The 27,965-nt window shown below is 39.2% G+C and overlaps 4 protein-coding genes across 5 annotated transcripts; 2 read left to right on the plus strand and 2 right to left on the minus strand.

The window, feature by feature from the left end:
• Window positions 1-1,158: 1,158 nt before the first annotated feature.
• On the minus strand, window positions 1,159-13,542 carry LOC122840164 (choline dehydrogenase, mitochondrial-like). The gene is made up of 11 exons (XM_044132389.1): window positions 13,470-13,542; window positions 11,657-11,763; window positions 11,323-11,577; window positions 10,950-11,180; window positions 9,748-9,914; window positions 8,611-8,762; window positions 8,337-8,466; window positions 7,060-7,194; window positions 5,469-5,611; window positions 2,946-3,048; window positions 1,159-2,862 (listed from the first exon to the last, which is right to left on the minus strand). Exons 2-11 carry the CDS (start codon window positions 11,737-11,739, stop codon window positions 2,444-2,446), a joined length of 1,818 nt encoding a protein of 605 aa, XP_043988324.1. The 5' UTR covers window positions 11,740-11,763; window positions 13,470-13,542; the 3' UTR covers window positions 1,159-2,443.
• Window positions 13,543-13,547: 5 nt separating this feature from the next.
• Window positions 13,548-17,809, plus strand: LOC122839016. The gene is made up of 10 exons (XM_044130133.1): window positions 13,548-13,746; window positions 13,825-13,849; window positions 14,371-14,487; window positions 15,010-15,116; window positions 15,253-15,385; window positions 15,628-15,663; window positions 16,317-16,346; window positions 16,945-17,031; window positions 17,399-17,670; window positions 17,771-17,809. Exons 1-10 carry the CDS (start codon window positions 13,684-13,686, stop codon window positions 17,807-17,809), a joined length of 909 nt encoding a protein of 302 aa, XP_043986068.1. The 5' UTR covers window positions 13,548-13,683.
• A 2,597-nt stretch (window positions 17,810-20,406) lies between these two features.
• On the plus strand, window positions 20,407-25,169 carry actr8 (actin related protein 8). Its single transcript, XM_044132401.1, has 13 exons — window positions 20,407-20,685; window positions 21,191-21,361; window positions 21,452-21,562; window positions 21,694-21,798; window positions 21,914-22,087; window positions 22,321-22,414; window positions 22,866-22,998; window positions 23,098-23,251; window positions 23,416-23,511; window positions 23,593-23,733; window positions 23,844-24,156; window positions 24,347-24,510; window positions 24,798-25,169. The coding sequence occupies exons 1-13, from the start codon at window positions 20,551-20,553 to the stop codon at window positions 24,939-24,941; spliced, it is 1,935 nt and encodes a 644-aa protein (XP_043988336.1). The 5' UTR covers window positions 20,407-20,550; the 3' UTR covers window positions 24,942-25,169.
• An 89-nt stretch (window positions 25,170-25,258) lies between these two features.
• Window positions 25,259-27,744, minus strand: LOC122840181 (selenoprotein K-like). 2 transcript variants are annotated; one of them, XM_044132411.1, is made up of 5 exons: window positions 27,592-27,744; window positions 27,067-27,157; window positions 26,280-26,354; window positions 25,956-26,051; window positions 25,259-25,723 (listed from the first exon to the last, which is right to left on the minus strand). In XM_044132411.1, the coding sequence occupies exons 1-5, from the start codon at window positions 27,608-27,610 to the stop codon at window positions 25,720-25,722; spliced, it is 285 nt and encodes a 94-aa protein (XP_043988346.1). In that variant the 5' UTR covers window positions 27,611-27,744; the 3' UTR covers window positions 25,259-25,719. The 2 variants fall into 2 exon arrangements, with proteins under 2 accessions (XP_043988346.1, XP_043988357.1); XM_044132422.1 differs by lacking the exon at window positions 25,259-25,723 and having other exon boundaries at window positions 25,952-26,051.
• Window positions 27,745-27,965: the final 221 nt, after the last annotated feature.

Genomic DNA, 27,965 nt, shown 5'->3' on the forward strand with positions numbered 1-27,965 from the left:
TTCCTTATCAGTCATTTATAAATTTTAACAAGATAATCTACGTAATCATTCACAAAAACAATACAAAAAATAGATTTCACTTAATTGGGATTTTTAAGTGTTTTAGTGTAGAGAAACAAGGTGTATTTTAACATAATTCACCATGTTTGATATTTAGCTATTAATATTACTGCATAGTTTGAAAACATCTTAGGTTAAACCTGAGCCATTTGGGAGCAAAAAAACTACATAAGGTCTACTGGCATTAAATCACAAATGGGTTTTCCATTGTTTTCCAAAGTGGATCAGGAATGTCAAAACATTTTTCTGAAACACACAAAGGACCTTTTGAGTCATGATCAGTTAAACAGGCACAACCATTATGGAAATCTCTCAAGGCAATGGCAGAGGAAATATTTTTTTCTGACCTGGAATAAAAATGTGGAATGGATGCGTTTCCACTTTTTGGAGACTCAGAATAACAACACAGTCTGCATTTTTGCTGCAGCGCAGGAAATGTGAGCGAACTCTACGGAAGCGAAGAGTGTTTCGACTTTTCCCCAGGGCCACAAAGTTGACTTGAACTGAAGGAAACAACTGAAAGCTGATGGATAAAGATCCAACACAGCTCAAACTTATTTTTTTCTAGACACAGCCAGCAGTCGACAGCCAGACCACAGAGGTGACCGCATGTTGTTCATGTGCAGAAAGCTTACAGAGTGAGTTAAGTAGCTGTAGTCCTAAATATAGATAATTTATTCTAATCTCCCCCAGATTTCCAACGATACATGCTGCATTAGGGTGGAGTAACTTGTTGGGGCCCAAATAACATTTGAGAAAATAAACCGCGGTTAGCCTGCAGTCATTTACCGTCTACAGTGTGCTTGTTGTGACAGGCAGTGACCTTAAGCAACGTAGGTGAACTCCTGAACAGTAGGACACAATCTGATGATGTGGGGGAAAAAGTGTATGACACAAATCTTAATCACTTTTTAACTTGAGCTTGGAGCTAGAGTTGAACTTTCCTACTTTTGTCTTGCAAGCATATTATGGCACTTATTAATGCAACAGTTCTATGGTCTAAAAGTATCAACAACACCATTCTTCTGTAACTTTCAGTTACATTTTCATATATATATATATATATATCATATATATATATATATATATATATATATATGCAGTACAGACCAAAAGTTTGGACACACAGTAGTGTCCAAACTTTTGGTCTGTACTGTACATTTTATGAAATGAACTATTACAAGCAAAAAGAAGAACAGAGCCTTGAGACCAAGCAGTATAAAAATGCATTGAAACTAACTGAACACAATTGAGAAGGAAAATATGTAAAAATAGTATTTGCCCTTTAACTGCTTCTTTGCCCTAAAATGCAACAGCTGCAATCTAGGAAACAACCCCCACCCCCAAAACAAAAAAAACCAACTCTTGTACGTTAGTGTAAACAGATCTGCTAGTGTTAGAGACTGAAAAGGGCAGTTATTTTTTGCTCACAAAATCTTAAGTTGCTTCCTTTTTCACATTTATATATGTTTTAAAGCTTTTGCTTTTTTTTGGTTAAAAAAAAAGATAACGTCTTTAAGACATATGCCAGAAAACAAGTGTCGTTCCAGCTTTTCTCAAATAAAAAATGCTGATGTGGGCGGCTATGCAGGCCAATCTAATCAGCACCAATCTTTTTCTAACACAAAAGCAACCGTGCGAGCAAACTGGCGAATGTCTTGCACTAAAAACGTCCCTTTTTTGAGATAAGGCTAACTGGAACAGAAACTAAGCAGCGATTGCCTTCCTGTTATCTTGAACAGTGTGCAAACAGACCTATGAAAAAGAGCTGAACTGAACAGCTGCAGGTCTGCAGGAAATAAGCTGATCGGTAGACAAGAGGGAAAACAGAACCTTGCACTTTAGTTAAACCTTCATATCAGAAAGGCATTAAATCATAATTAACGTGACAATAATACTTCAAGCAGAACCAAATGCCATAGAGTCTGATCTTTGCTTTGTTGGTGTTTCCCATGTTGCTCCATAATACTTAAACTTAAAACAATTCCAGCTGTGGATACAGCGAATTGAGATGAACCATGTTGTTGGTGCAAACAGCATTCCCCTTACGTCTTCATGTATTAGTAGATTTAAACAAAAACACTGAGTGTTCAGTTGATAAGGCTCTTCCAGGTACTGTTGAGATTCTGCAAAAAGCTATTTGCATTTACTGCACAGCTGCTACGTGGCAGGCTGTAATAATGTCTACTTTTAGAATGATGGATGATGTCTTAGTGTGTTGGTCCCAACCAACAGGCTGCCTGCATATCAAACTTCATGCTAAATCCTTCACTTCAACGCAAAGCTTAAACAAAACTAAGTCACATTTTTTGATTTTTGTTGATTAAATTCCCTGCTGCTCCCACCTCAGAGATCCTTATAGTTAAATCACAGAATCGGCCGATCATCTCTGCGTTTCGAGCGTCGGGGGCCGGTACACGGGAACCCCGGTGTCCACCAGAGGAGGCCGACCTCTGATCATGTCGGCTGCTTTCTCTGCCATCATGATCGTAGGGGCGTTCAGGTTCCCGCTCACAATGCTGGGCATGATGGAAGCGTCGACAACCCGCAGTCGCTCCAGACCCAGGACGCGTGCGCTCGAGTCCACCACCGCCATCGGATCGGAGGCGGACCCCATTTTGCAGGTGCAGGAGGGATGGTAGGCGCTGTCGGCCTTCTGGCGGACGAAAGCGTCGATGTCGGCGTCCGATTGGACCTGGAGACCGGGCTGGACCTCGGGACCGCGGAACTGGTCGAAGGCACTTTGAGCGAAAACTTCTCTGGACAGTTTGACGCACTCCCTGAATTCCCACACATCAATATCTGCAAAGATCAGATAGAAAACACACATGACTCTGTTTTATCTTCTGCTCTATTTCAGTCAAGTAACCCTCTTCGGTTCTTACCAGTGGAGAGATAGTTTGGCTGGAGAATTGGGTGATCCGTGGGATTGGGACTTTTCAGCTTCATCCAGCCAATGCTAGTGCTTCTCATTGGTCCAACATGAACCTAGGACATCAAAACACTCCTTATTTTTGAAGACTTTTACAGCAGCAGATTAAGCTTAATAAATAATTTACTCATATAAAAACCAGTCAATTAAGAAAATAGGACTTCACAACAATGGTAAGTGATACTGGGATTTTTGGTACCAAGTAAATAAAGGGCAAGTGTAGCAAGTAGTACCAATACTTATTGTCTTGAAATGTCATGATCATTTAATAATTTTGTGATTTGATTTTGGCTAAGTGGATTATGTTAATGATATTATAAAGGGACATAAATTTTAGGAAAATTTGTATTTTTTTTTATCAACTAACGACATAAAATAATGTAGCAGTATAGAGTTAAAATAATTCTCATAGTACCTTCTACCACACAATTCTTTAAGAAAAAAGTCAGATAAAAGTGTGATATGAATTCACTACACAACAAAAATACTATTAATTTCATATAGGAAAATTGTTCATAAAGCCCTTAAAGTATTTTTTGAGCCACCTTTGTTGGCCCTGTCCCCTGTCAAGAACAGATGTTTTTATTCTGGGAACAGCAACACATTTACTTTTGTTACTCTTCTTGTCTGAGTTACTGTGCGCTGGTGCTGTCATCCAAGGACCTGAGAGTCAAACTCTGATCATATCTCTGATGTCTGACATTTGTCCCAGGATCCAAAGTTTTTAAATCTTGTGTCCAGGTAGGGGCTGCTACTGAGACCCCAAAAGGCTCCAATGCCCCTGAATCGGTGCTGGTACTCTACTAACTGCACACCTGCTGGCTTGCTCCCTTGGAGCCTTATGAGATGCAGCCAAGAATTGTTACCACCAGGGAGATCACCTTTGAGACAGACAAATGTTTTTTTCAGATTATATCTCTCTTGCTGCTCCTTCAAATGGTCTCAGCCCCACCACTGACCACGCATAGTGAGCTGAACCCAAGAAGGCAAAGTACAACTGCTTCCTTTTTCTCACATGTCTCTTGAACTTGTAGAATACACAGTTCCAGTGGGCTTCAACAGACTGGATGAGTTTCTGTTCTGGAAACTTACAACGTTTCTGGATGTGCAAAGCATGGATAACGTGCCCGACCTACTTTGCGCACAGCTGCGACCATGTTGGCACCAATATCTGAGACGAATCCCTGAGTTCTGGTAGTTCAGTCCTATTCTTCAGTGATTCTTTTCAATTCGAAGCTATCTTGATTCTCATTTGTGTCTAAATATCAACAACTTTTTTTTTTTTTACTTTTGAGAGACAAATACAAAGTAAGCTTTTTTTTTCTTACAATAAAACTTCACTACTAGGATTTTTTTTACACAGAGATTGGATAAGAGTCTTCAATAAACTCTTAAAACCGTTCTGTTGAGACGAACTGTCCTTCATGATCATCGCAGCAACGCAAAAATATTGGGATGCCGCTGTCTGTAACCTCTATAGGAATACCATTTTTCTTTAAACTAACAAAAAAGGATGACCATATTCATCCTATATTCATGTTTTAATTTTGTGGCACATGTAATATTTTTGAGTTCCAGTATGATTTTATTCAGCTGCCTGAATACATGATAATAGTTTAATCAGTCTGCATCTCTGATCAACTTTTACCAACGTTTTCTGTATCTTGGCGTTCGCTAGAGGGTGAACTGCTTTGATATGTTTATGTAAATTTGTGGAGTTGCCACAGTGATAAATTATCTCTTCTGCAAAGCAGGGAGGGTGAGGAGCAACGTGAGCCTGCATGATCGAGGAGCCGAGGGGTGTGGGAGGATGCGCCGTCTGCACTGACAGTGTTGGAGAGAAGCTGCACTTGTGAGGAAATTAAACAAGTTGTATTTGAAAGAGAGCAGATGTTTTTAGTATAAACATTTAGTATAAACATGACATCTCAGAATCATATTAAAAAAAGCAAGCTCTTGATGTTTGGCATTTGGCATGAACTCTGGGGAAATTTCTGAAATTTGCAGGACATTTGGAAGAGACGGCAGTATTGACTCAATAATAATGCTCACTTTGGTATCTATTTGAATCAATGCGCCCAGCCCTACTTAAACAACTTCTCCCATTTTAGGTAGCTTCACACTGTAGAATTTGTATTTTTTTTAATTTTTTTATGTCACCTCTTAAATGATCTATCTGCAGGGAAAGACGGAGTTAACCCACAGCTATTTTCCTTTGTGCAAGGCTATTATTTCCTGGCAGGTGCAATTCTCTGGAAGAGAGAATCATTTCACAAGAAATTACTGTGAAGAGCCAAGTTTGTGATTTTAATGTGACTTTCCATGGAACAGCAAGGGGGACTCTACATGTAATCCTTTGTCTCTTCAAGCTCTTGCTGGCACAGAGTTTATTAGTCTAAATGAAAGTAATGAATAAATTTGGACTGCCCAGTTAGGAGGACGAAAAAGAAAAGAGCATATATGTCATTTGTCGCACCTGATACGCTTCTATCTTTGAAGGAACCCGGCCGTGGTCAATAACTTGCGAAGGCAGGAAATGAAACTGAATGTCAGGGTGTGTGACGTGAGGTCGACTGCGGATAAAGCCTCCACTCTCCAAGTGGGCTGTAGCTCCGTACCCTGGGGGAAGAAGGTTGAGACATTCAAAGAAAATGCAAACACAAAGCTGATAAAAAAAAAGTAAGTCTGCCAACTTTACATCTGGCACAGATAATGTTCCTAATTGCAGAACCACAAGGTGGTTTCCTGCAATAATCAGTTGTCAATCAGTGCATTTCGTCACCATGTGGAGCATTTCACAGAAACACCGAGTACTATTTGAGGCAAATTCTACGAATTGCTTTGAGTAAAAATAAAAAAAAATTTTTCCTATGGGGCAGAGGTGGGGACTCCTGGTCCTCGAGGGCCGGTGTCCTGCAACTCTTTGATGTCTCCCTGATCCAACACACCTGAGTCCAATAGCTGAATTAGCTCCTAAGTGCAGTCAAGTTCTCCAGAGTCCTGCTAATGACCTCATTATTTGACTCAGGGTATATATCTGTCTTAGTTTTGTAAATATATATATATATATATATTCATTTTGTAACAAAACAAGACATTTAGGTAAAATAACAAAAATATTATAATGTTGGGAAACAACCTAAAACAGCATTTCCCAACCCTGGTCCTCAAGGCACATTGCCCTGCATAACTTAGGTGCTTCGCTTCAGCACATCTGGAGGCTAATTTAGGTTTCTGATAAATTTCACATATGACTCAGGGTTTGTTTCAAGCAGGGGCACATCTGAAACAGGTGGCACAGTCTGCCTTGATGGCCCGGGTTGGGAAACTTCTATAAAATATGTACATTTCACAAGATTCTTATGCTCTCGCATGTATTCCTGAAGTGGATTGCAAATTATTTGAGACATAAAAGCACAAAATACCGTAGTGCACTGTGCTAATGTGGAAAGAAAATGACAAAATAATGAAGCAGAACTTTTTAAAACCATTTATAAATAAAAGTATGAAATGTGTGACCTACGTTTGTCTTCACCAGGTCTGGGCTGAAGAACGATACGAGCATTTCATATCCGGTAAAGTAAAGCATTGATTAGGTTTTTTTTTTTGGTTTTAAATACTTAAAATACTGATAATTCTGTTGTATCCATAATTTTCTCTCAAGCGGTTGAGCTGTTTGCTGTCCTTGTTGTTTATTTCTAAGCAGTTACGAGGCACGGTGGCGAAACATGAATCTGCTGATGCACAAGTCACATTAGAGGCTTGCCAGAAGCCATATGGAAAACACAGAAACGCAATCTGGTCACGTGAAGTAAAAATGTAATTTTCAGCTTACATGGAAAGAGGAGAAAGCAAATGCACATTGTTTTTCAGATTCTGATCAACACAAAGTGCAAAATGCTGAAAATCATGCATCATTTTAATTCCACTTCAGCATTGAGAGCTACTTGCGTTTCGTCTTAAATACGACAGCAATAAAGTGCATCAAAGTTTTGCATAATTGTAAAGTGATAACACAGTAAAAACGTCAGGACGTATAAATACATTTGCATGGTGAATTTGGTTACCGGTAAAAAGAGTGAGCCACTCGAGGCCAATCTTGATCATGTGGAAAGGTTTCTGCGCCTTGTACAAGGTGATGGGCTGAGTGCACTGCTGCTGGACGTACAGCTCCAGGTGGTCCTGCAGATTATTACCAACGCCTGAACAACAGAGTGAAAAAGACAGAGGCTTTTGTTCAGTTTAATCCAAATCCAATTAAAAAATACTTAAATAAATATAACTTTATTACGTTCTTGCTGAAAGTCAGAACATGCAAGTTTGGTCAAAGAGTTATTGTGCAGTTGACAGTGATGATGGTGGACAGAGAGGATTCTCAGTAGAGGTTTGTATTGCGGTGAATCTGAAGAAGCTTCTTATTCATTCATTCAGTAAAAGTATTCTGAGCATTGATGCAGTTGGCAGGACTCTAACTTGAAGTCTGAGGTAGCCTGGTAAAAAATCAGGCCCGTCGTCCTACGCTATTTTTCTTGTGCAGACAGTCTGGGATCTCGACTATTGAGAAACGATTGCTTCCCGTTTTAAATTTCCAATAGTTAATGTTTGCCCCTGACGTATGAAATACGGCAATTCAAGGCTATGATGCTTACCGGAAATTGTCTGTGCTGTAAACAACCATCCTCCGCTACGAAGAGAGAAGTGCCGATCCGAATGAAGCAACTGTTAATGTTAATTCAATATGTGGACGCGACGCCATCGCAGACTGTCTCTGCTGCCATTGCTAAAACTACAGGCAGACTACAATTCTAAAACAGCGCAGAAAATCAACGTCATCATTCACTTCTTCTGTTCCCTGGTTGGTCTGGTACAACATCTAGCAGAGGGAATCCAAGCGAGTGAGAGAAAGACAAGACTGTGACGTAAGCAACATCTTTTTTTGAGTGGAGTTACATGGGGAAGGTGATAGCCAGGCTACATGGGAGGTGTATGCGGTGAAAATGAATGGTGAGAGTACAATCCCCTGTGGTGCTCCACTGTTGCTGACTTTATCAAACAAAACATTTTAGTCTTATAGTCCGTAGATTCTTTGTAAGGTAATCAATCCAAGTAATTGTTGAGCCACCTACTTGAAAAACATTTTCTTTTAGAAAAAAAGAAAGAAAACACAAATGCTTGTAAAGTTACAGTGGTTGTGCAACAGCTGCCTCCTTCAGCAATACTAGAACCAGCTATCAAGGCACGAAAAGGTCAAAAAGTGATTCAAAATCCTACAAGCATCAAGATCTAATCTCCAGCAGAGAATCCATTCATTGCGATGTCAACAGAGTCTTTAGACTTCACGCACCTGGCAAGTGCTGAATGACAGGAATACCTAGGTCTTTCAGTTCATCTGCATTTCCCACACCAGACAGCATGAGAAGCTGAGGGGAATTGATGGCTCCTCCGCTCAAGATCACTTCTTTATCTGCAAACACCTGAACAATAATGGAAAAACTGAGTCTGCGAGCTGTTGTAAAGACGAAAGGTATGAAAAATGGTAAACATAATTTTAAAAAAATACCTCTTTAATCAGTTTTTTTTTAATCTACTGTATTACGTAAGATAGTTGTGCTTCTTACTCTCTTTTTCTCTCCGTTCTGCACGTACTCCACCCCCACAGCCCGCTTTCCATCAAACAAGATCTTGGTGGTCATGCAGTGCACCTCCGTCTTCAGATTGGGCCGACCCAGTGCAGGTCTGAGGTAGGCGCTGGCAGTGCTCCATCTCTTCCCTGGAAACATGTGTTCATTCGGACAAGATTTATTTGTGCAGTAAAATCTTGGAGATGAGTGGCATTCACTTTTTCCACCCAGGTCAGCGCTCCATTTTTGAGACGATACAATCCCCAGTTCTAAAGATTTTGCTTTAACTCTAGATTAGAAGTTTGGTTTTCAGTTGTGGCCAATTTACTGATGTTTTCTAACATTTCAGTGTTGGCAATTAAACCAAAACATATAAAAGATGAAATATAGGATCATATTTAACATTTTGCACCAATCATGAGGTTTTTTTTCTCACTGAGTACCACATTATTTCAGCATTTCAAATCAGTTTTCTGATGATCTTGAAGGTTTTCACAGCATTTATAATCTCGTTAGCATTAACAAGTTTTCCCTCTTACTAATATGGTAAGGGACTACATAAGCACCATATTGGATGAAGGTCCTGGGTTCGATTCCCGGCCCGGGGTCTTTCTGCATGGAGTTTGCATGTTCTCCCTGTGCATGCGTGGGTTCTCTCCGGGTTCTCCGGCTTCCTCCCACAGTCCAAAAACATGACTGTCAGGTTAATTGGTTTCTCTAAATTCTCCCTCGGTGTGAGTGTGTGTGTGTGTGTGAATGGTTGTGTGTCCTGTATGTCTCTGTGTTGTTCTGTGACAGACTGGCGGCCTGTCCAGGGTGAACCCCGCCTCTTGCCCGGAACATAGCTGGAGATTGACACCAGCAACCCTCCAGACCCCGTTAGGGACAAGGGTGAACAGAAAATGGATGGATGGATGGGATATTGCATGAGATGTTCAGACATTTGGGGAGATTATTAAATGAAGCACCCGTAATAATATTACAAAAACTATAGTTATGAGGCTCATTGGTTAGTTAATTAATGCAGCTTTTGTATTAAGCCTAACCTGATCTCAATACCACCAATGCGGTCTTTAACTCCTCTTTCCATCATTTTTATTGAACCTCAAGTGTTTTCCTCTCGGTTTCTGTTACCTTTGTAGATGGTCATGTCCATCCAGCCAACGCCTTCCTGTTGAAATCCATTCATGTCATCAGTGAAGGGGTATCCTGCCTGCTGGCCTGCTTCGATAAAAGCCTTGTGCAGGGGATGGTTGGTCTTTCCTCTGGACACGTGAAGAGGTCCGCTGCCACCTCTGTACCTGCAATACAAAGAGGGAAAAACACAATACTACAATATCTCACAAATGCTTAGTAGGTTTCAAACTCCAGCAGGAAGTGTGGGATTATCATACAAGCACCTCTGCTACAACTTGTTCATTAATGCTAGACAATTGTCTTATTAATGTTGATAATAACAAAGCTACTTAGCATATGTTATGTTGTCCAGGCACATCATAAACAGCACACATAGTTCTTAAGACAGGACAAGACCTGTTGCTTCAGGATGTGCATCACATTACTTTTCATTTACACCCCCGTAAAATTTACAGTACAGGTGGCAACAGTGTGACAGCTGCTTAAGTAAGCAGCGTCTGGGAAAAAATATGAATCGTGATAAAACATGAAGCGGAGTTTTAAATTCCCATTAGCAAAGACACATTCACGCTCTGGACAAATTTCTGTTCATCTTAAAACAGATATAGACAGACTTTGTTGTCATTCAATTATTAAAGTAAGCCTATTATATCTTAAACCGGGGTTGGGCACTCCTGGTTTTCGAGGGCTGGTGTTCTGCAACTCTAAGATGTCTCCCTGATCCAAAACACCTGAATCCAACAGCTGAATCACCTCCTAAGTGCAGTCAGAGTCCTAAGTCATTATTTGACTCAGGTGTCTTGAATTATAAATACTGCAGGAGCCTCCCCAGCCTCCCTCGAGGCCTGGAGTTTCCCACCCCTGATCTAAAGTGTCCTCTTGTACCTAGAATATATGAAATAACCGCAGGAAAACATTTTTCCATTGACTGAAGGTGCCCTGACTTCTGGTGTTGAACTTTCTATGAGGGTTTGAAATGTATTATACTGTATTCATGCTATCAGACTGGTGAACCTGATGATGTTTTCTAATCCTAGAAAACTGATAGTATTGATCAGACTTTTTTTGCTCAAACTATTTATTGAAAAACCGGCAATGGGATAAATAAATGTTCAGTTAATGTCTGCCAATTATGAATAAACACTATTATTTCATACAGTCTACTAGCACAGCTCCAATACTTGATGGAACCTACATACCTGTTTTCTCCCAGTTCATGGCACTGAGCTTTTCTGAAGTAAGGCAGACAATGCTCATAGTCCCATCCCTCTGCACCCTCTCTCTGCCAGCGGTTGTAGTCCTCTGCATGCCCACGGATGTAAACCATGGCATTGAGTGAGGAGGATCCTCCCCAGACTCGACCCCTGGGCCAGTACAGCACCCTGTTGTCCATGTGGGCCTGAGGTAACGTGTGGTAGAACCAGTTATACCTGAAGAGGAGTGAAAAGAAACACAGCAGAACAATTAAACGGAAATTCTGAGCTCTGAATTATCATCAAAACAAAAGTTTATCAGTCACTGGCATGAACTGAGGATGATCTGATTGCTTAAATTTCTACTCAATCACTGTACTTGTCATCACAGAGGTTGTAGGTCAGCGCGGCTGGCATGTGGATCTTCCACGAGAGTCGGGAGCTTCCCAGCCACTTGTCCTTGGGTCCGGCCTCCAACAGACACACGGACTCCTGGGCGTCTTCTGTCAGGCGATTGGCAAGGACGCAACCTGCTGACCCTGCCCCAATGACCACATAGCTATAGGATGGGGTTTTCTGATTGGCTGCAGGTGAGGCTGAAGCGTTCCGGTGAGAAGCTGAGGTAGTGAAACATCTGCAATAGAGCAGGAGAGGTTAAAAAGAAGTCCCGTACGTTTGGCCATTTCTTTTGAAAAAGAGCGTCAAGAAAGCACCTGCCGTCCTTCATGAATCTTCTCCAGGTTCCTGTCGCAAGTCTCTGGGCTCCTGCTTGGCCCATCATGGCCAAAGACGACATTTTGGGGGACCCTTCCTTTATGAACTGTACATTACAATGATGATTATTTAGCAGAGGACACAAAGTGAATGTAAAACTGAAGCAGAGTTGAAACACGGGGTGAGGGTTTCTTCAAGTTCGGACCTGCCAAATGGAAAAACCAAGTGAAGCATATAGGCTTTTTCCCAGCAGTCAGCATTTGTCAGAGGTTAATGAATTCACTTGTTTTCTCTTTAATTCCTATACCTTTTGTTCTAGTATTAGTACCAGCTAAAATATTGATCCATGACAAACCTCAAGCGTCACATATTTGTGACTAATGCTGAGCAATGGATTTATCATTGTGGTTCTCTTTAAGTCCTCATTTATGCCTTTTCTGTCAAACATGTTCTGACAATTATTTCACCATGTGTGAGACTGTATTGCAAATAGGCTTACTCTGCACTAAAATTTACAGCACCTGCAATAAACTGTCTGGTCTTGCAAATATTTAATTGCAGAAAGTAGTTGCCAGGTCTGCTTATCCCAAGTATCAAGGAGCTTAAAGCAAAGAAATACTGGAGCGCGTTATGCAGTTTTGGACATGTTTTCAAGTACAGTAGCTGCCGCCGATACATTGTGTGAGCCTCCAGTTAATTTTTACTGCAGCTTCTTTGGGTGATTTAAAAGTTCAGAATAAAAATAAAATGAGACTTAAAAACATTATTCCTCAAAAAGTACCAAAGCAAACCTTGATGAAATTCAAGTGTAATGTCTATGCTTTTGGTTAGATGTAAATCAGTCCAATGTAGAAGTATATTTGAACCGTTCATAAATATCCTAATTTAATTCCCATTTCAATGGTAGACATCATTTTGACTGAAAATTGTAGAAGCGGTTAGTTTTGATGCATTTAATAAATATCTTTGATTGTTCAGTGCATGACCTGCTGATTACCAATCAAGGTAAAATTAGATGATTCAAGTCGGAGCATTTCTAGCAGTTCTAGTTCTATAATATACAAATATAAACAACAATCACCACTAATATTCAGCGCAAGTTAAATAACGGACCAAGGGTTACTTTTTGTTTGTCTTTTTAATTTAAGCACATAATTAATGCAATTGCATAAGTTCAATGCATTGTGCTAAGAGCCTCTTTGGTGTGGGGAGACCCGTTCCTCTGTTCAGACATGGCAACACAGACTTGACCGCTTCTATTTACAGCTGTTAGTTCAAAGGTGGCAGTGAATTAGCAGGACAATTACTTTCCTGAGAACCAGTGTGCTGATAACATGAATGTGCAAAAACATTTCTTTCCTAAGATTCAAACTCCACTGTTTAAAGTTTCCATTATCTATTTTTGCTCCTAAAGGCTACTTTCACGGCATTTATTATCAGTCTTTACAGTAGTCTTACATAATCGATAGGTCTACATCATGTATTTGGTAAACGTACATTTTTTAAAGGATTAAAACGTTTTGGAAGGTCAAATAAAGTGCTTTACAAATACTGAGTGGTATGTAAAGTATTGGTGACTGCATCATCTTGACAGTTTTACAGATTAAACTCCTAACTTTGCTTAGAAGAAAAACTGTGAAACAGCTAGTTAGCTGTTTCTTGCTCGATGTTAAGGGAAACCCGCTGCATGTGAAATCAGAAACCACGTTTAATCAAGCAGAACCAGAATCAGAGACGTTTCCTACCAACTTACATGAAAATGCATCCTTGTCTGTCATGCTAAGTAGTTTTTCGTGTGTATTTTACCCTTACCTTATCTTTCGACTGCCACTCATGAGGGGGAAAAATCAACAACTGTGAGTGGGCGGGGTTAAGTCTGCTGGTTTTTCCCTTGTTCTAGACAGTTTCATCACAGAGCCCTTTGCAGTCCGCTGGGGACATCAACACGGCTGCTCCTAAAACCTTCACTTATGCTTATTTTATTCTTAATTTTTTATGTTTGTATGTTCTAGATCAGACGCTGATAATGTGGCAAAGTATATTGTTTTTTCTCTGCTTCGTCGTTTCACGGGGGACTGCCCACGACATAGTAAGTAATTCATCATTATACACACTGTTGATAAATTTGATATTGTCTGAGAACCTTGTTTCTGGCATTTTGTTACAGAAAGTTGTGTGTGAGGAGCCTGACGGTAAGCCTGTGTTATTCATCTGCCATATTACAATTAGAAAAGAAATGTCCTTTTGTCCCACAGTGTTTATTTCCACGTATTTGTTATTATTATTATTATTATTATTATTATTATTATTATTATTAGTAGTAGTAGTAGTAGTAGTAGTAGTAGTAGTAGTAGTAGTAACTCTGAAATCTAGTTAATCTAGTTTCTAATAAAAGTTACACGTACAAAAAACAAAACAAAAAAAATCTACCTTTTAATTTGCTAAATCCCATTGATAATAATTATCACCAGTACAACAGTAAAAATTGTTGGCTCATCATAAAAACAAAAGCAGTTAGGTGTCACTGATTTCATATTATATTATCAAACAAAAACGTTTTTAATACCCTAGCACAGTCTACCCCGATGATCAGGTTTGGAAAACAATGTAGACATTAAAATAATGTCAAATTGCTGGCACATATTTTTTCACAGATATTTCTGTAAATGCATAATAAACCTTCATGATTATTGTGAACTCCACTATGTTCTAGCTTTTCCTGAAATAGACCTGAATGGCAGTCCATCTCAGGTGGCAGGCCTAAAAGTGGAACTGGTGACGGTCGGACATGAAAGAATGCTGAACATAAGCTGGGCGATCAACATCGATGGTAGGAAAAGCCATTCTTGTTTTTGATGTTACAAACCTTTACCTCAAGACAGATTTTAAGATGTAGGTAGAGATTAATTGATTCAACATTTTAAATTACAAATTACAAGACTGTCCACTCCACTATGCACACTGTATATTGGTAATGCATTTAATTTTATTTTACTATTTTAACATTGAATGTGTGCAGGTTGTGTGCTGAAGTTCCTGTAGGCTTCTGAGCCTATAAGAACATATCAGAATGGATGCATGCATGTAGGGTTTTTGTTTTGTGTTGATGTTTTTTGTGTTACTTTGAGATATAAAATTTCCCGGGTGATAAATTTTTTACCTGTGTGCCTATGCTGTCACCTTAAAGTCAATGAAGCCCATGTCTATCAAACTTTGTAATGCCATAAAGACAATATGGGAATAAAAAATGATGCTCAATTACAGATGCTTTTTTTTTTTATCCGTACGAAGAAATAATAATGTGAACCATCAATTCTAACCATGTTAATAAACAGTTTTTTCTTCTCTGCAGCTAGTATTATTCATCTGAAGGGCACAAGGGTCATTTCAGGACATTTGACCCATTTCTGTAAATACAATCCCGCTTTGACTGAAGCAAACCTTACTGGATTGGAGAAGGTACAAATGACTTACTAAACTAGCTGATGTTTATTTTAAACAGCATGATCACACACTGTAATGATGGTCCAACTATTTTTTTTTCACATAATTAAAAGTCCATACTAAAACAAAATATCTTCTGTATCACCTGTAGGAATGGTTTTCTTTTTTAGTTGGCGTAGATTATGGTTCATTCCTTGTCACCGTTTATAATGAGCCATTGCCTCCAAAGGGAAGTGGCCCCACAATACCAACAACGTCTATTTGGGTACCTCGTCAACCAACAAGTAAGAAAATCTTCTCAAGAATGGATATCAGCAACTTCAACTTTATTTGGATGTGAAGAATAAATTAAACAAAGAGAATGATTTTTTTTTAATCCTTTGTAACATGCCACTAATTAGTTAGATAAAATACTGAGAAAGAGGTGCTTTGTCTGTAATTCTGCAAACAAAAACAAAATAATTAACATTTTAAAAATCAAAACCTGACATACCACGAATGTTTGAACCGTTCTCTCTTTTTGCAGCAACTGTTACACCGAGTACTACAAAGGCAACTTTGGGTAAGCAAATCGAGTGTCAAGCTCAGCAAAAGTTGAATCTTTGTTATCAGCAGTAGTATAGGACCCATTTTAAATGATCAATAATCTTTAAAGCCAAGAAGACCCCATTCTATACCTGGCTGACAACACAGAATGTTAAATACACATTTCATATAAAATGTGAAACTTTACTCTATATTGGTAAATAATAGCTAGGTATTTTGCAATGTATAAAATAATACCCCTACCTTTGAAAAGCATTTTATTTATAGCAGTGTTTCCCAGCCCTGCTCCTCCAGGCACATTGCCCTCTCTGTGTTACACGTTTCCCTGCTTTAACGCGCCTTATTTTTCTTCTTCTTGTTCTTCTTGTAGTATTTATTGGCCGTTGCTAAGTAACGTAATGGTGCATTACAGCCACCAATTGGAGTGTGGATCAGGACTCTAATAGCCAATCAAATAATATCTTTAACACACTTAATGCAGATGATTGGTTTTCAGCTGAGACCTGTTCATCAGCCATCAATTGAAATCAGGTGTGCTGAAGCAGGGAAACATCCAAAACGTGCTGGGCAGGAGCCCTGAGGATCAGTGTTAGGAAACACTGATTTATAGTATTGTTTTGAAATCTGGAGACAGTGAGAATGCTTAATGTTTTTTGCTTTCTATTGCAGAGTCTTTGCAAACAACACCAAATAATGAGGGTAAGAAAAGTTTATTGTTTCACTATCAGTACAATTCCAAAATGTGCTTTTCTTTCTTTTCTTTTTTTTTTTTTAATTGCTTGGCAATCATCACTATTCTTAAAAAATGACCGTCTGATAAAGACATTCTTCGAAAGTTGGCTAATAACGCCAGTCATTTTGGCGGCGTTTTTAAGATAATAGTAGGCTCAGTATCAAGCGTTAAGCAATTGTTAAAAGTTAGATATGAGTTCAAGACAACATAAATTCTTCTTGTATAATTTTCTTACATTTTAGGGGGAAATAATAATAATAAAAAACGGTGACCTCTGACCGCCAAAGGTGATTTTGTTCATCCACATTTATAATTACCAACACAAGCTAGTTTACCTTTACAAAATGTGATCTGAACTGATTTAGCACAGAACCAGACAATCCCAAGAACAAATTTTCAACTCTATCTATTGGTATGTTATAATGAACTATAACAAATGCATAACTGAGATCAAATAATACCATGTCAAATGTTTTAATCCCAACTATGTGGATATTTCACATGTTATAGTGTTTGTCATGCCATGCTGTCTAAATTATTAAATATCTTTTCCTTCTTTTGCAGCACAAAATGAAGAAGTTAAGACTGTCAGTAGAATTGTTTTTGGAGTTTTGGCCTCGTTGATACTTTTGATTTCCTGCTTTGTTATATGTAAGTAAAATGTATATTTATACCTAATCTGAGTTGGGATTAAAGCACTGAAAGTAATAAACAGTTATAGATGTTGGACGTCTTTATCCCAGTTTTAATCACTAATTTGTTTGCAAACATGCTCTTCCCTTGAAGAGGGTTTAGATTTGTCAGTATCTTTAAAACTGCAAAACACTTTCCACCTAAAATGCATCAATCTTTTTGCAGCCTTTTTCAGCAGACTTGCTTTGGCTCGCCACGAAAGCGTACCTCAGCTGCTTGGATTTAAAATTTTATAAAGTACTGATGAATGGCATTCATCAGCACCAAACGTGTGCTTTGACTACATCAGTGCTCTAAGTAAATGCCCCTTTTTGTCCATCTCCAGATAAGATGTTTTCGTCATACTCCGCTTTTGAAATCCTTCCTGAAGCCCCCATGACTCCAGTGTCGGTGGTTGTGGTGTATCCTTCGGTGACGCCGGCCTTTCAACAGGCGGTGGTGGCGCTGGCTGAGTTTCTGCAGTGGCACGGTGGCTGCAGAGTGACGATTGATATGTGGCAGCAGGGGAAAATTGCAGAACTAGGACCGCTGCGCTGGTTAGCTGAACAAGTAAAGGGTGCAGACCGTGTCCTGATCGTTTCCCCGCAGGTGGAAACTGTGAGTTGTGTTTCTCTTTTCATTCCTTAACTCTCATCACTTCTGCTTCTTGTAAAAATAAAATGTTCATGTCTATGCTGGCACCCTGCACCCCCACCAGTGGCCTCCCAAAACATTCCATCCCAGCTGCAACTGGTGACCTTTACCCTCTGATTCTCAACATGGTGGCCAGTCACGCCAGGAGTTCCACTGAGCTGGCCAAGTTCTGGGTGGTGCAGCTGAATGCGGAAAAGGACAAGAGCTCTTGTGTGCTGCTGCCGGAGCTGCAGACGTGCAGGGCTTTCTGCCTGATGAAAGATTTGAACAGACTCTGCAAGAGCCTTCATTCTCAGAGGAAGGTTGGGAAGAAGATATCATCGCTGTTGTTCAAACACAAGATTTTGTACAGCCAAAACAGCACAACGAAATTGAGGGAAGCTGTAGAAATGCTCAGCGCAAAGAAGCCAGGTATATCCAACAGGACCCTAAATAAAGATCTTTGTTAAAAGGGTTGAGGATGAGCTGCAGATAGAGATAGGTTTCATATTGCATTTTGTCTGTCCGTGTTACTGTTTTTCTATCTTTAACATATCAACCTCCTAGTTAGCATTTTATTCAATGTTTGAATAGCATTATTTTATAAAATCACATGGGTAAATTTCCAAATGAATGTACTTTGACCATGACCTTCAGGTACATTGCTGTCATTGTTATTGTAGGAAATATATCCTTGACTTTTATTTGCTAAGTTGTATAATGTATTTTAGGAGCTGTTCATTGTCAGTTATTTTTCTCATAGTTATATTTTGTGAAATTCTTAACATGCGGCCTTTCTAAGCATCTAGACTCTGTGTTTTATTGGGATTTATGTGATGGAGCAACACCAACGGGTGCATAATTTTGGAGCAGAAGAGGAATTGTATGTTTGTCAAACATTTTACAAACAAAAACATTGAAAAGACAGTTCTGTATCATTATTTAACTTTGCTTTGATACCTCTAAATCACCCCATAGATCCTTAACATTTTATGATTTTTAAGAAGAAAAAACATTGCTAAAAGAAGCATTTGGTAGTAGGTCTATATCCAAAATGAATGTATGACAGCAAACTAACTGCACATGATCACAGCATTCAAAGTAACATGTTGACATGGTGAATGCCTTTTCTTCATTACAAGGGTTTAGATCAGAGCATATCTGTGTTAGCCCTGTAAAAATTCAGCCTTAATTATAATCAAAAATCTGTGACAAGATTTGAAAGTTTGAATTGAAAACAAAGGTAAAAATAATAAAGAGGGCTGAAGACAAATCCATGCTGTATTTTTTGCTGTAACCTATCTTGAGGACCCAAAGGAATCCTTAGGAAAATATTTCCAGTTATTAAATTTCAGAGCATGGAGCCAAGATGCTACTTGGGAATAAAACTTGATAGTTTGTATCTATTGGCAACCCTGACTCTTAAAGAGACCAGCACAGGACAATAATACAATACTTTGAAGTTTGTGGTTGTATTGCAACATGTGAAATGTAGGAATAAGAATACTTGTATGTTTTTTGATTAAAATAGTTTAACGTTTAAAAAGCTGTTTGTCAGCAGGTGTGTGTTTTTCCGTAAACTTGAGAGCTTAACAGTTGATGGTCTGAAGGAATTAAATTCAACACAATTGAATTGTTCTGGGCCATTTCCAAACTATTCCCAGGAAATTCACTCTATTCATTCTATAACAAAAGCAATTATTCGCTAGTGGAAATCATTCAAAAGCCCTCAGGTTCATCCAGGTCAGGTTGTTTAGCACTTATGAAAAATTGAAAAGCAGGATTAGCAATAGAATGCATTCTGTAAAATCAGATGACAGATGGGCAATGTGTTGTAAGATTGTATGAAAACTGCCCACACCCTCTTAGTTACCATGTAGGAAACAGTTTTGACGCAAGTTCATTACTAACCAGTTTACAAAACAAGACTGGGCATCCAGTTCCTGGAAATCTCAGACGACATGCCGTGTAAATAATCAGTGGATCAACACACTCAGCTTGTTTCCTTTTTTTTTTTTTTTTAACATAAGACCTGATATTTTTTTAGAGAATCAACCACCATCACACAGAATCCAGATGATGGAAATGAAACTGCATAAAAGACAGACAAAAGGATATGTGAAACACAGTATAGATTCTTATCTTCAAAAGAAAGCTGAAGAAAATAACAAAACCATAAGAGGAAGACAAAAAAAGTTGTGTTTTTTTTGTTTTTAGAAATCAAAAGATGCATGGGTGTTGGAAGAAACAGAGAACATAAGATCTTGAACATAAGAAGTTGAAGCAGACATACAGCACTTCACTATTTGTCACCAAGTGGTAGATATTTTTATGTTTTTTGTTTCTTCTTGGTATTATTCAGTTTGTTTGGGTTGATCCAGTGATTTTCAAACCTTTTCAAACAACCTCAGTATTTACTTTCAAAGTACCACCATACTGACAAACATTTTAAGAAAACAACTATTTAATAGTTTAGACTTTCTTTGTTGTATTTTATATTCTATTACAAAAAAATGTTTGAAGGATGCAGTTGTATAATAATGCGTCCCACTTTTACTTTCCAAATTTCAAGCTGAGAGAATTACAGGAAGGCTCCAGAAGTTTGTAATCAAAGTAAAACCAATGGTAAAAGCATCACTTTGCAGAACTGTAATCGCAATCAACGCTTTCTACCAGTTGATGGCGATAATGCAACTCTGTGACCATTAAAACTCCCGCGAAGAAGAGTCACGAGATGAAACACGGAAGTAAAACCTACACTGACTGAAGCAAGACTGGAAATTTGTTGTTGCAGTTTGAGTCGCTTTGTGAAACACCAATCTATCTTTTTCCTGATACATTTTTCCTAAAATGTAAAAAGTGATCATGACGCAGGCCGAGAAAGAACAGGACAACGGGAAAGAGAAGGAAAAGGAACGGGACAAGGAGAAAGAGAAGGAGCAGCAGCGCGGAGTGAAGAGACCCATCGCTCCTGCAGCTATCCCTGACCCTGCTCAGGAAGTATTCAGCCTTTATTTCTTTTTATGTCATCAAAATATTTTACTTCACTAAACTTTATTTATTTGGTTTTCTTTTTATTAAGTAGTAAAAATAACTTTTCATTTTGAAAACAATTTCTTTTACAAGCTATAATGCAATAGCTGTATTAGCTGACAATTAAGTATTGGCAAAGATCAATGTGATTTTCATAGGAGGCAGAGCGTTGTTGTTAGCAGCTGCCGAAAGTAACTAAAAAGTTACTTTTAATGTAACTTAGTTACTTTCCAAATCAAGTAGTCAGTAATATAACTAAGTTACTTTTTCAAGGAGTAATCAGTAGTCCGCTTAAAGTTACTTTTTCAAAGTAACTATGCCAACACTGGTTATACAACATGTGCTAGGATGGATTTCTGATTTTGACCGTGAAGCACCAGAGACTTTGTGACTTCGCTAATAAAGTTTTTGTGTGCACAACCATTCATTGTTTATATTTTACATTAAAATGTATTACCTTTATGTCTCATAGCAAATACAGAGCAATTTTGTCATTGTGATCCACCCTGGATCAAGAACGCTTCGCATTGGCCGAGCTACAGACACCCTTCCTGTCATTATCCCTCACGTAATTGCACGGCGACATAAGCAGGGTGGACAGGCCAGGCATGAAGATGCTTGGCTGCTGAGAGACGGTCTGAATGTAAGTCACCATTAAACGAGTATGATTCTAACGCACAACTGTCATACCTGGCTGTTTTTGGTATGATCGCTTTCTCTTCATGGCCAACAGAAGGCAGAGAGCAGCGAGCAGAGGCAGAATGGACTGAAAATGGTGGACCAGGCCATCTGGTCCAAGAAGATGTCCAACGGTGTGAGAAGAACTCCTGTGTCTGCTGAACAGGTTTGTTTACAAAAGGGACAACCAGTGCGGAAATGGTAGAAGTTTTGAAAGGGCTATTGATGCGGGTTGGTTGTATTATGTGGTTTTTGGGGAGGCAGTCACTTGATTCAACTTTCTGTCTGTGTTTTCAGGCCAGGGCTTATAACTGTCAGATCCGTCCAGCAGTTCTAGACAGCAGCTCAAGAGTGAAGTGGACAAACACAAGCCACCATCCCAATTATCTGGTGGGAGAGGAGGTAAAATAGACAAAAAAAACAAAAAACAAAAACAATATACAGTGTCTCTATAATGTTTGATAAGGTCTGTGTGGTTTATTTATTGTTCAGCCATCTTGATCATGTCCTGTTACAGGCTCTTTATGTGAATCCATCTGACTGTTACAACCTCCACTGGCCTGTGGTCAGAGGTCAGCTCAATGTGCATTCTGGCTCTGGAGGGTCTCTGACCGCAGTGCTGGCCGATCTCGAGACGCTGTGGAGTTATGTCATTCAGAAGCATCTGGAGATTCCCCTAAAAGAGTTGAAGGTGAAACTCTCATTTCAGCTCTTTATGCTTTTTTTCTTTGCATTCTTTTCACACTAGAAAGAAATGCATGAAAATTTGATAAGCAAAGGTTCCTATTGGTGGAATTTGTACCATTTTTGCTGTAGTTCTGCAATGTAAGAAGCTTTAACCTCAATAAACCTTGCAAAGTGGGATGAAAAACTTCCTTTTGCATCAGCATTTGATTTTGTTTTTTATTTGTTCATGACTTTTAGTATTACAGGTGCATCCTGTTGGTCCCTGACATCTACAACAGACAGCATGTGAAGGAAATTGTCAACATGTTGCTACATAACATGGGCTATTCAGGTATTGACCACTGGGCATTTACTGTTGTGTGAAGACATTTACTGGGTGTGAAGACATTTACTGTTGCAAATGTCTTCACACCCCTTAATCCTTCTGTTATGGCCCAGGGCCGTAACAGCTTTTCATATTGACACATTGCAGTCTGTTGTCTTGTTGGAATTTGGTGTGATCGACCAATAAAAAGCAGTACAGAGCTGTGCAGACAGGGAAAACTGTTAGTTTTTCTAAATTTCAATTTTAGCCAAATCTTTTTGGGCATGTTTTGATGAGCTTTTCAAATATAGAATTCTGTTCCCTATAACCCATTCTTGATATTTATTTATTTATTTTTTACAAAACTGGGACAAAATATGGAAAGGTATTTATTATTAATTCAAGGCACACAGGTTAATAAACTGTCCATTGCTTCATAGTTTCTGCTTTATGGAGTGACAATACGTGTAATTTGCAGCCATCATTGTGCACCAGGAGTCGGTGTGCGCTACATTCGGCAGCGGGTTGAGCAGCGCTTGTGTCGTGGATGTGGGTGATCAGAAGACCAGCATCTGCTGTGTTGAGGATGGAGTGTCCCATCGAAACTCAAGGTGGGGGAAGTGCTGCAAATCACAGACTTGTAAACAACAGAAAATAGTTGATTTCTTGCATTTTGTGTGTGTGTGTGTGTTTGCTCCTCCACTCCGCAGGCTTTGTTTGGCCTATGGCGGTTCAGACGTGACCCGCACTTTCTTCTGGCTCCTGCAGAGGGCAGGGTTTCCCTACAGAGACTGCCAGCTGACCAGCAGGCTGGACTGTCAGCTCTTGCAGCATCTAAAGGAGACCTTCTGCCATCTGGATCAGGTCTGTGTTAGTTGAGAGGAGAATTTATGAGTGATTAAGAGTTTGAGGGAAACAGTTTCTTCTTCCAGGGCCGACTTTTCAAATGGCACTGTCTGTTATCTTGAGTTTTTTTAATGGAGGATTTTGAAGTGATTTTCAAAACAATCTTTGTCTGTTTGTAACAGGACATATCAGGGTTACAGGATCATGAATTTCAGACACGTTTCCCAGAAGCCCCGGCTCTTTTATACCAAATTCGACTCGGGGATGAAAAGTTACAGGTAGAGGTTTAAAGCAGTTATAAGAAGTTGATGAGTGAGTCTGTAATTTTGCCTTGAAAAATATGTCGGTGTCCTCTGTAGGCGCCAATGGGTCTATTCTACCCAAGCACATTCGGTATCGTTGGTCAGAAAATGACATCACTACAGCACCGTTCCCAAGGCAACTCGGAAGATCCCCATGATGAACACTACCTGCTCTCCACACAGAGCAAAGGGGACCAGGTAACTCACATTACCACACACTGTTTGAAATTACGTTTATTCAGATAAATAATTGCAGGTTCTTTTGTTTACTGTATGATTTTTTATTTTATTTTTTCCCTCCCCAACAGTCCTCTAAATCTGCAGCTGAGCGTAAGGCTGTTTCCAGGCCAGGCGGAGGTCTGGATGGTGAACTGAGCTGCCAGGGGAGGATGGGGGAGATGTCCGACATGCCCAGAGGCTGCGGGAGCGGGAGTGCAGCAGGAGGAGGGATGCTTGGAGAAATGGAGCTAGGGCCAAGCCTGGGTGAGTGTCTGATGGGTCCTGGAGAGGCGGAAGAGCCTCTGTCCACACATCTCTCCAGGAAGACGGCCATCATTAGCCAGTTCGAGAGCAAGGCTTTGGGCCTGGACAAGGCCATCCTGCATAGCATCGACTGCTGTGGTAAGAAAGTGGTGGGAGGAGTGAAATAAAGCGAATGACATGTTTTAGTAGAAAAATTGAATAATAAGGGAGGAGGATGAGATCACAAAGCATAAATAAGTGATGTAGGGAAGCCATTTAAAACATCTTGAAATAGAATATAAAATTTATATCCCAGAGGCAATGAGAGCTTTTATTTTTGTGTCTGAAGCGTCGGACGAAACCAAACGGAAGATGTACAGCTCCATCCTGGTGGTGGGAGGGGGGCTCATGTTTCACGGCGCTCAGGAATTCCTGCTTCATCGCATCATCAACAAGATGCCGCCGTCCTTCAGAAGGCTGGTCGATAACGTGGAAGTCATCACACGGCCAAAGGTAATAACCTCCACATGTAGTTTTTTTTTCTTCTTCTTCTTTTTTACTTTACTCTAAAATTTCCATTGAAGTGCTTATCAAACCATGATTCAGTCATAACTCTAAATTGTTCTAAACTTATTCAAATTCTTTATCTACTTTAAGTTATTGCTTGAAATTTTAATAAATAATGGTACAAAAACTGACTTTTGTTTTTACTTAACGCTTTACAAACTTTATGAAGTGCTGCGTTTCCTGAAATATGTGACATGTTTCACATGATATATACTGGTGTGTTTGTGCCGAAGGACATGGACCCCAGGCTGATTTCATGGAAGGGCGGAGCAGTGCTTGCGTGCCTGGACACCACGCAGGAGATGTGGATTCACCAGAGAGAGTGGCAGCGCTTCGGTGTCAGAATGCTCCGAGAAAGAGCTGCATTCGTCTGGTGAAACCCAACCGAGGTCCTGAAGCTAAAACGCACCGTTTATACATGAGAAGGCAGACAAGGAAAGGGACAAATTGAATATCATTTGGTATGTATAGTTGCTCTGGTTGATGTTTATAACCCAGGATGTATAATGTCTTTTATAGAGTTTTCATTGCTCTGTAAAGATTCCTGTTTTCCCATTTTCATGCAGGAAGTGTAAATAAACTCTGTCTCATTTGAAGAAAAATGATTACTGCATTTGGAAGAAAATCATTTCTTAATTTGCCTCATCTGGACAAAAATGTTTTAACTCTTGGTGTCTACATGACAACTCGTAACTATTTTTACGTTATTTATTTATTTTATTTTTCCACTCACAAAATAACTACATTGTAAAATCTTAGCCAAAAAAAAAAGAAAAAAAAAATCATCCTTGCTTTATACATTTAACGCCATTTATGTGTGTTGGTCTGTGTTTATTTAAACACAAAATAAAAGAAAGAAACTAAATGATGGTGATGATTCCAGAGGATGACCAGAACCTAAATGAGTAAGACATTGATGTAACCTGGAAGGACAGAAGCAGAGGAAAAACATAAAGAGGAAGGAGGGATGCAGGCAGCTGCTGAATCGACCAATCCGGCTCCTATGTGTAGGTATTCCCAGAAAGGCGTCAAGAAACTGCTAGCAGCAGTGGCAGCTGATGAAGAAGGGCTTCAGCACGGTACCGTTACCATCTGTGTGCTCTCAGAGGACAGACTCTGTGCTGGGCCCCACGCCCACACTGTATGTGCAGGCGTTTACCTAAAGTGAAGAAATGTACAGGAACGACGTTATTTGTATTCCTTAAAATGTCACATAGGTTTTTTGGAGACAGTGGACATTAAACTCCACTAGGCTAAAAGCAACTTATTTCTGAAGTGACTACCAGAACTTAATGAATAAGCAAAGAAAGCAACTAACTCCATAAATTAATGTACAAATTAACCATCAATTGTGTTGAGTTTTATTAAGGAAAAAAAAAACTATTACTCACCTTCCTCATCCTCCTCCACCCATCGGTGGAGGGTTGGGACCCGCTCCGTGAGTTATTCGACCCATTCGCCTTCTGCCACCAGGAGGACCTGGAGGTCTGCAGAATCAAGTAGATTTGACATAAATCCATGGGTGTAAAAGTGATCAACACAATCTCTGCATGTATATAGTAAATTAGTAAAGTTTCAAAGCATTTCAAATGAAAAAGTAATAACTGGCTTAATACATGTTGGTAATCGCCTCTCTTGTGGCAGAGCTATTCTCGGATGTTTCATTCTCAGTTTCCATGCTTCAGTGGTGAGATGACAGTACTGCTGGGACTTACCCTCTGCCATCACTGAAGCGTGATGAAGCCACGTTTCCTTTCCTTGACAGGTCAGGGTGAAGTATTGTCCTAAAACTGTCAGAAAACAAAAAGTCAGAACAGACTACATAAAACAACAGCTTTGTATGATAGTTGCTTATAACACAACACCTGTGTTACACAGATTTTGATACCAGTTTATGCCTCATTAAGACAATACTGCACCAAGTTGGGTATAACCAACTGGGAAGAACAAGGCCAGATTTCATCTTTACATTTCCAGGGGTATCCCCACAAAATATAAAAAGTTAATTTATGTACATAACTCAACAGACCAGTTTAACCTCAAAAAGTATTTTCCTCCAATAAACACATAATGATGCATTTCAAACACTTTCATGGCTATGACTTGCATCTAAAGAAAAAACACTAGCGAAAATATGTTCTGGACATGCAGCCAAATAAAAAAATTAATTTCTAATAAATGCCAGATGCAGAAAATAAGTTCTGGTAATGACACTTTTTTCTTCCACCAAATTATATCATTCTATCTACATTCTTGAATACAGTACTCAAAAAACCACGGTCTTTGGAAATAACCTTTTGCAGCTTAGTCCTGCTGTTTCAGGATACATAGCATTTGGTATTTTCAAAATGTTCACTTTTTCTGAGAATCAAAATCTTAAGTCCTATTAGCTGTAAGCAATAATCGTACAAATTAACAGCAATAAACACCTGATAAATATCACTCTCTGGGTAATGACTACATAATATCAAACTTTTCAAATCTCTGGGCTGGTTAACTCACAAGAGGCTGATGAACTCCACAGCCCCCCAGAACATGTCAGTCAGGAACGACAGGTTCCAGGGGGACTGAGACCTGCTGTCCAGGACCTGGCCTGAAGGTGGCACAAAGAAACATTAGGTTACAAAAACAGTTTAATATTACTGTTAATCGAAAACAGCAAATGTTCACTTTTTTATCTGCCACTGAGGAGCTCACTAACTTGACTTCTCTTAAAGGGTTTTCAACATAAAATCCACTTGGAGTATGACAAACACAAAATCACAACATGTATTTTAATTATTGTTCTATTGAGTTATATTATGTGAAAGTGATATAAAAGATACAAACATGTTGTCAGTTGACAGCTGCTAAGCTAACTCAGCCAGGCTAAGCTAACGAACTAAACAGCTAATAATAACTTAATGGTCCCAAAACAAACCATTACGTAACCTTCAAAATGTCTGTATACGTTTTTATTTCAATACAAAGCTGCACATATCCTTCTATTTTAACAAAAGAGTGGTGAAGAAAGTACAATCCACTCACCGTTGGACACGTACACCATCTTTCAGAAGGCAAAACACAGCGTTACAGCTGTGTTTACGGTTAGCGTTCTTCTTCTTCTTCTTCTTCTTCTTTTTTATGGCGGTTGGCAAGCAACTTTTAGATGTGCATTACCGCCATCTACTGGAATGGAGTGTGGATCGGGACGCTAACTTTAAACACCCCCCTCAAACAAAAAAAAAAACTTATATCTTTTCTATCAATTTTGTTTTCTTGAGATAATTAATTAAATAACTTATATCTTTAGAAGTAGAAATTTTTTCTAAAATATCTTGTAAATTTAACTGTAATTTATTTTCTTGTAACCGACTAATTAATTTCCTTCTCTCAACAGAATATTTTGTACAGGACAACAA

The sequence above is a fragment of the Gambusia affinis genome, linkage group LG01, assembly GCF_019740435.1.
Source record: "Gambusia affinis linkage group LG01, SWU_Gaff_1.0, whole genome shotgun sequence".
Taxonomy (NCBI): domain Eukaryota; kingdom Metazoa; phylum Chordata; class Actinopteri; order Cyprinodontiformes; family Poeciliidae; genus Gambusia; species Gambusia affinis.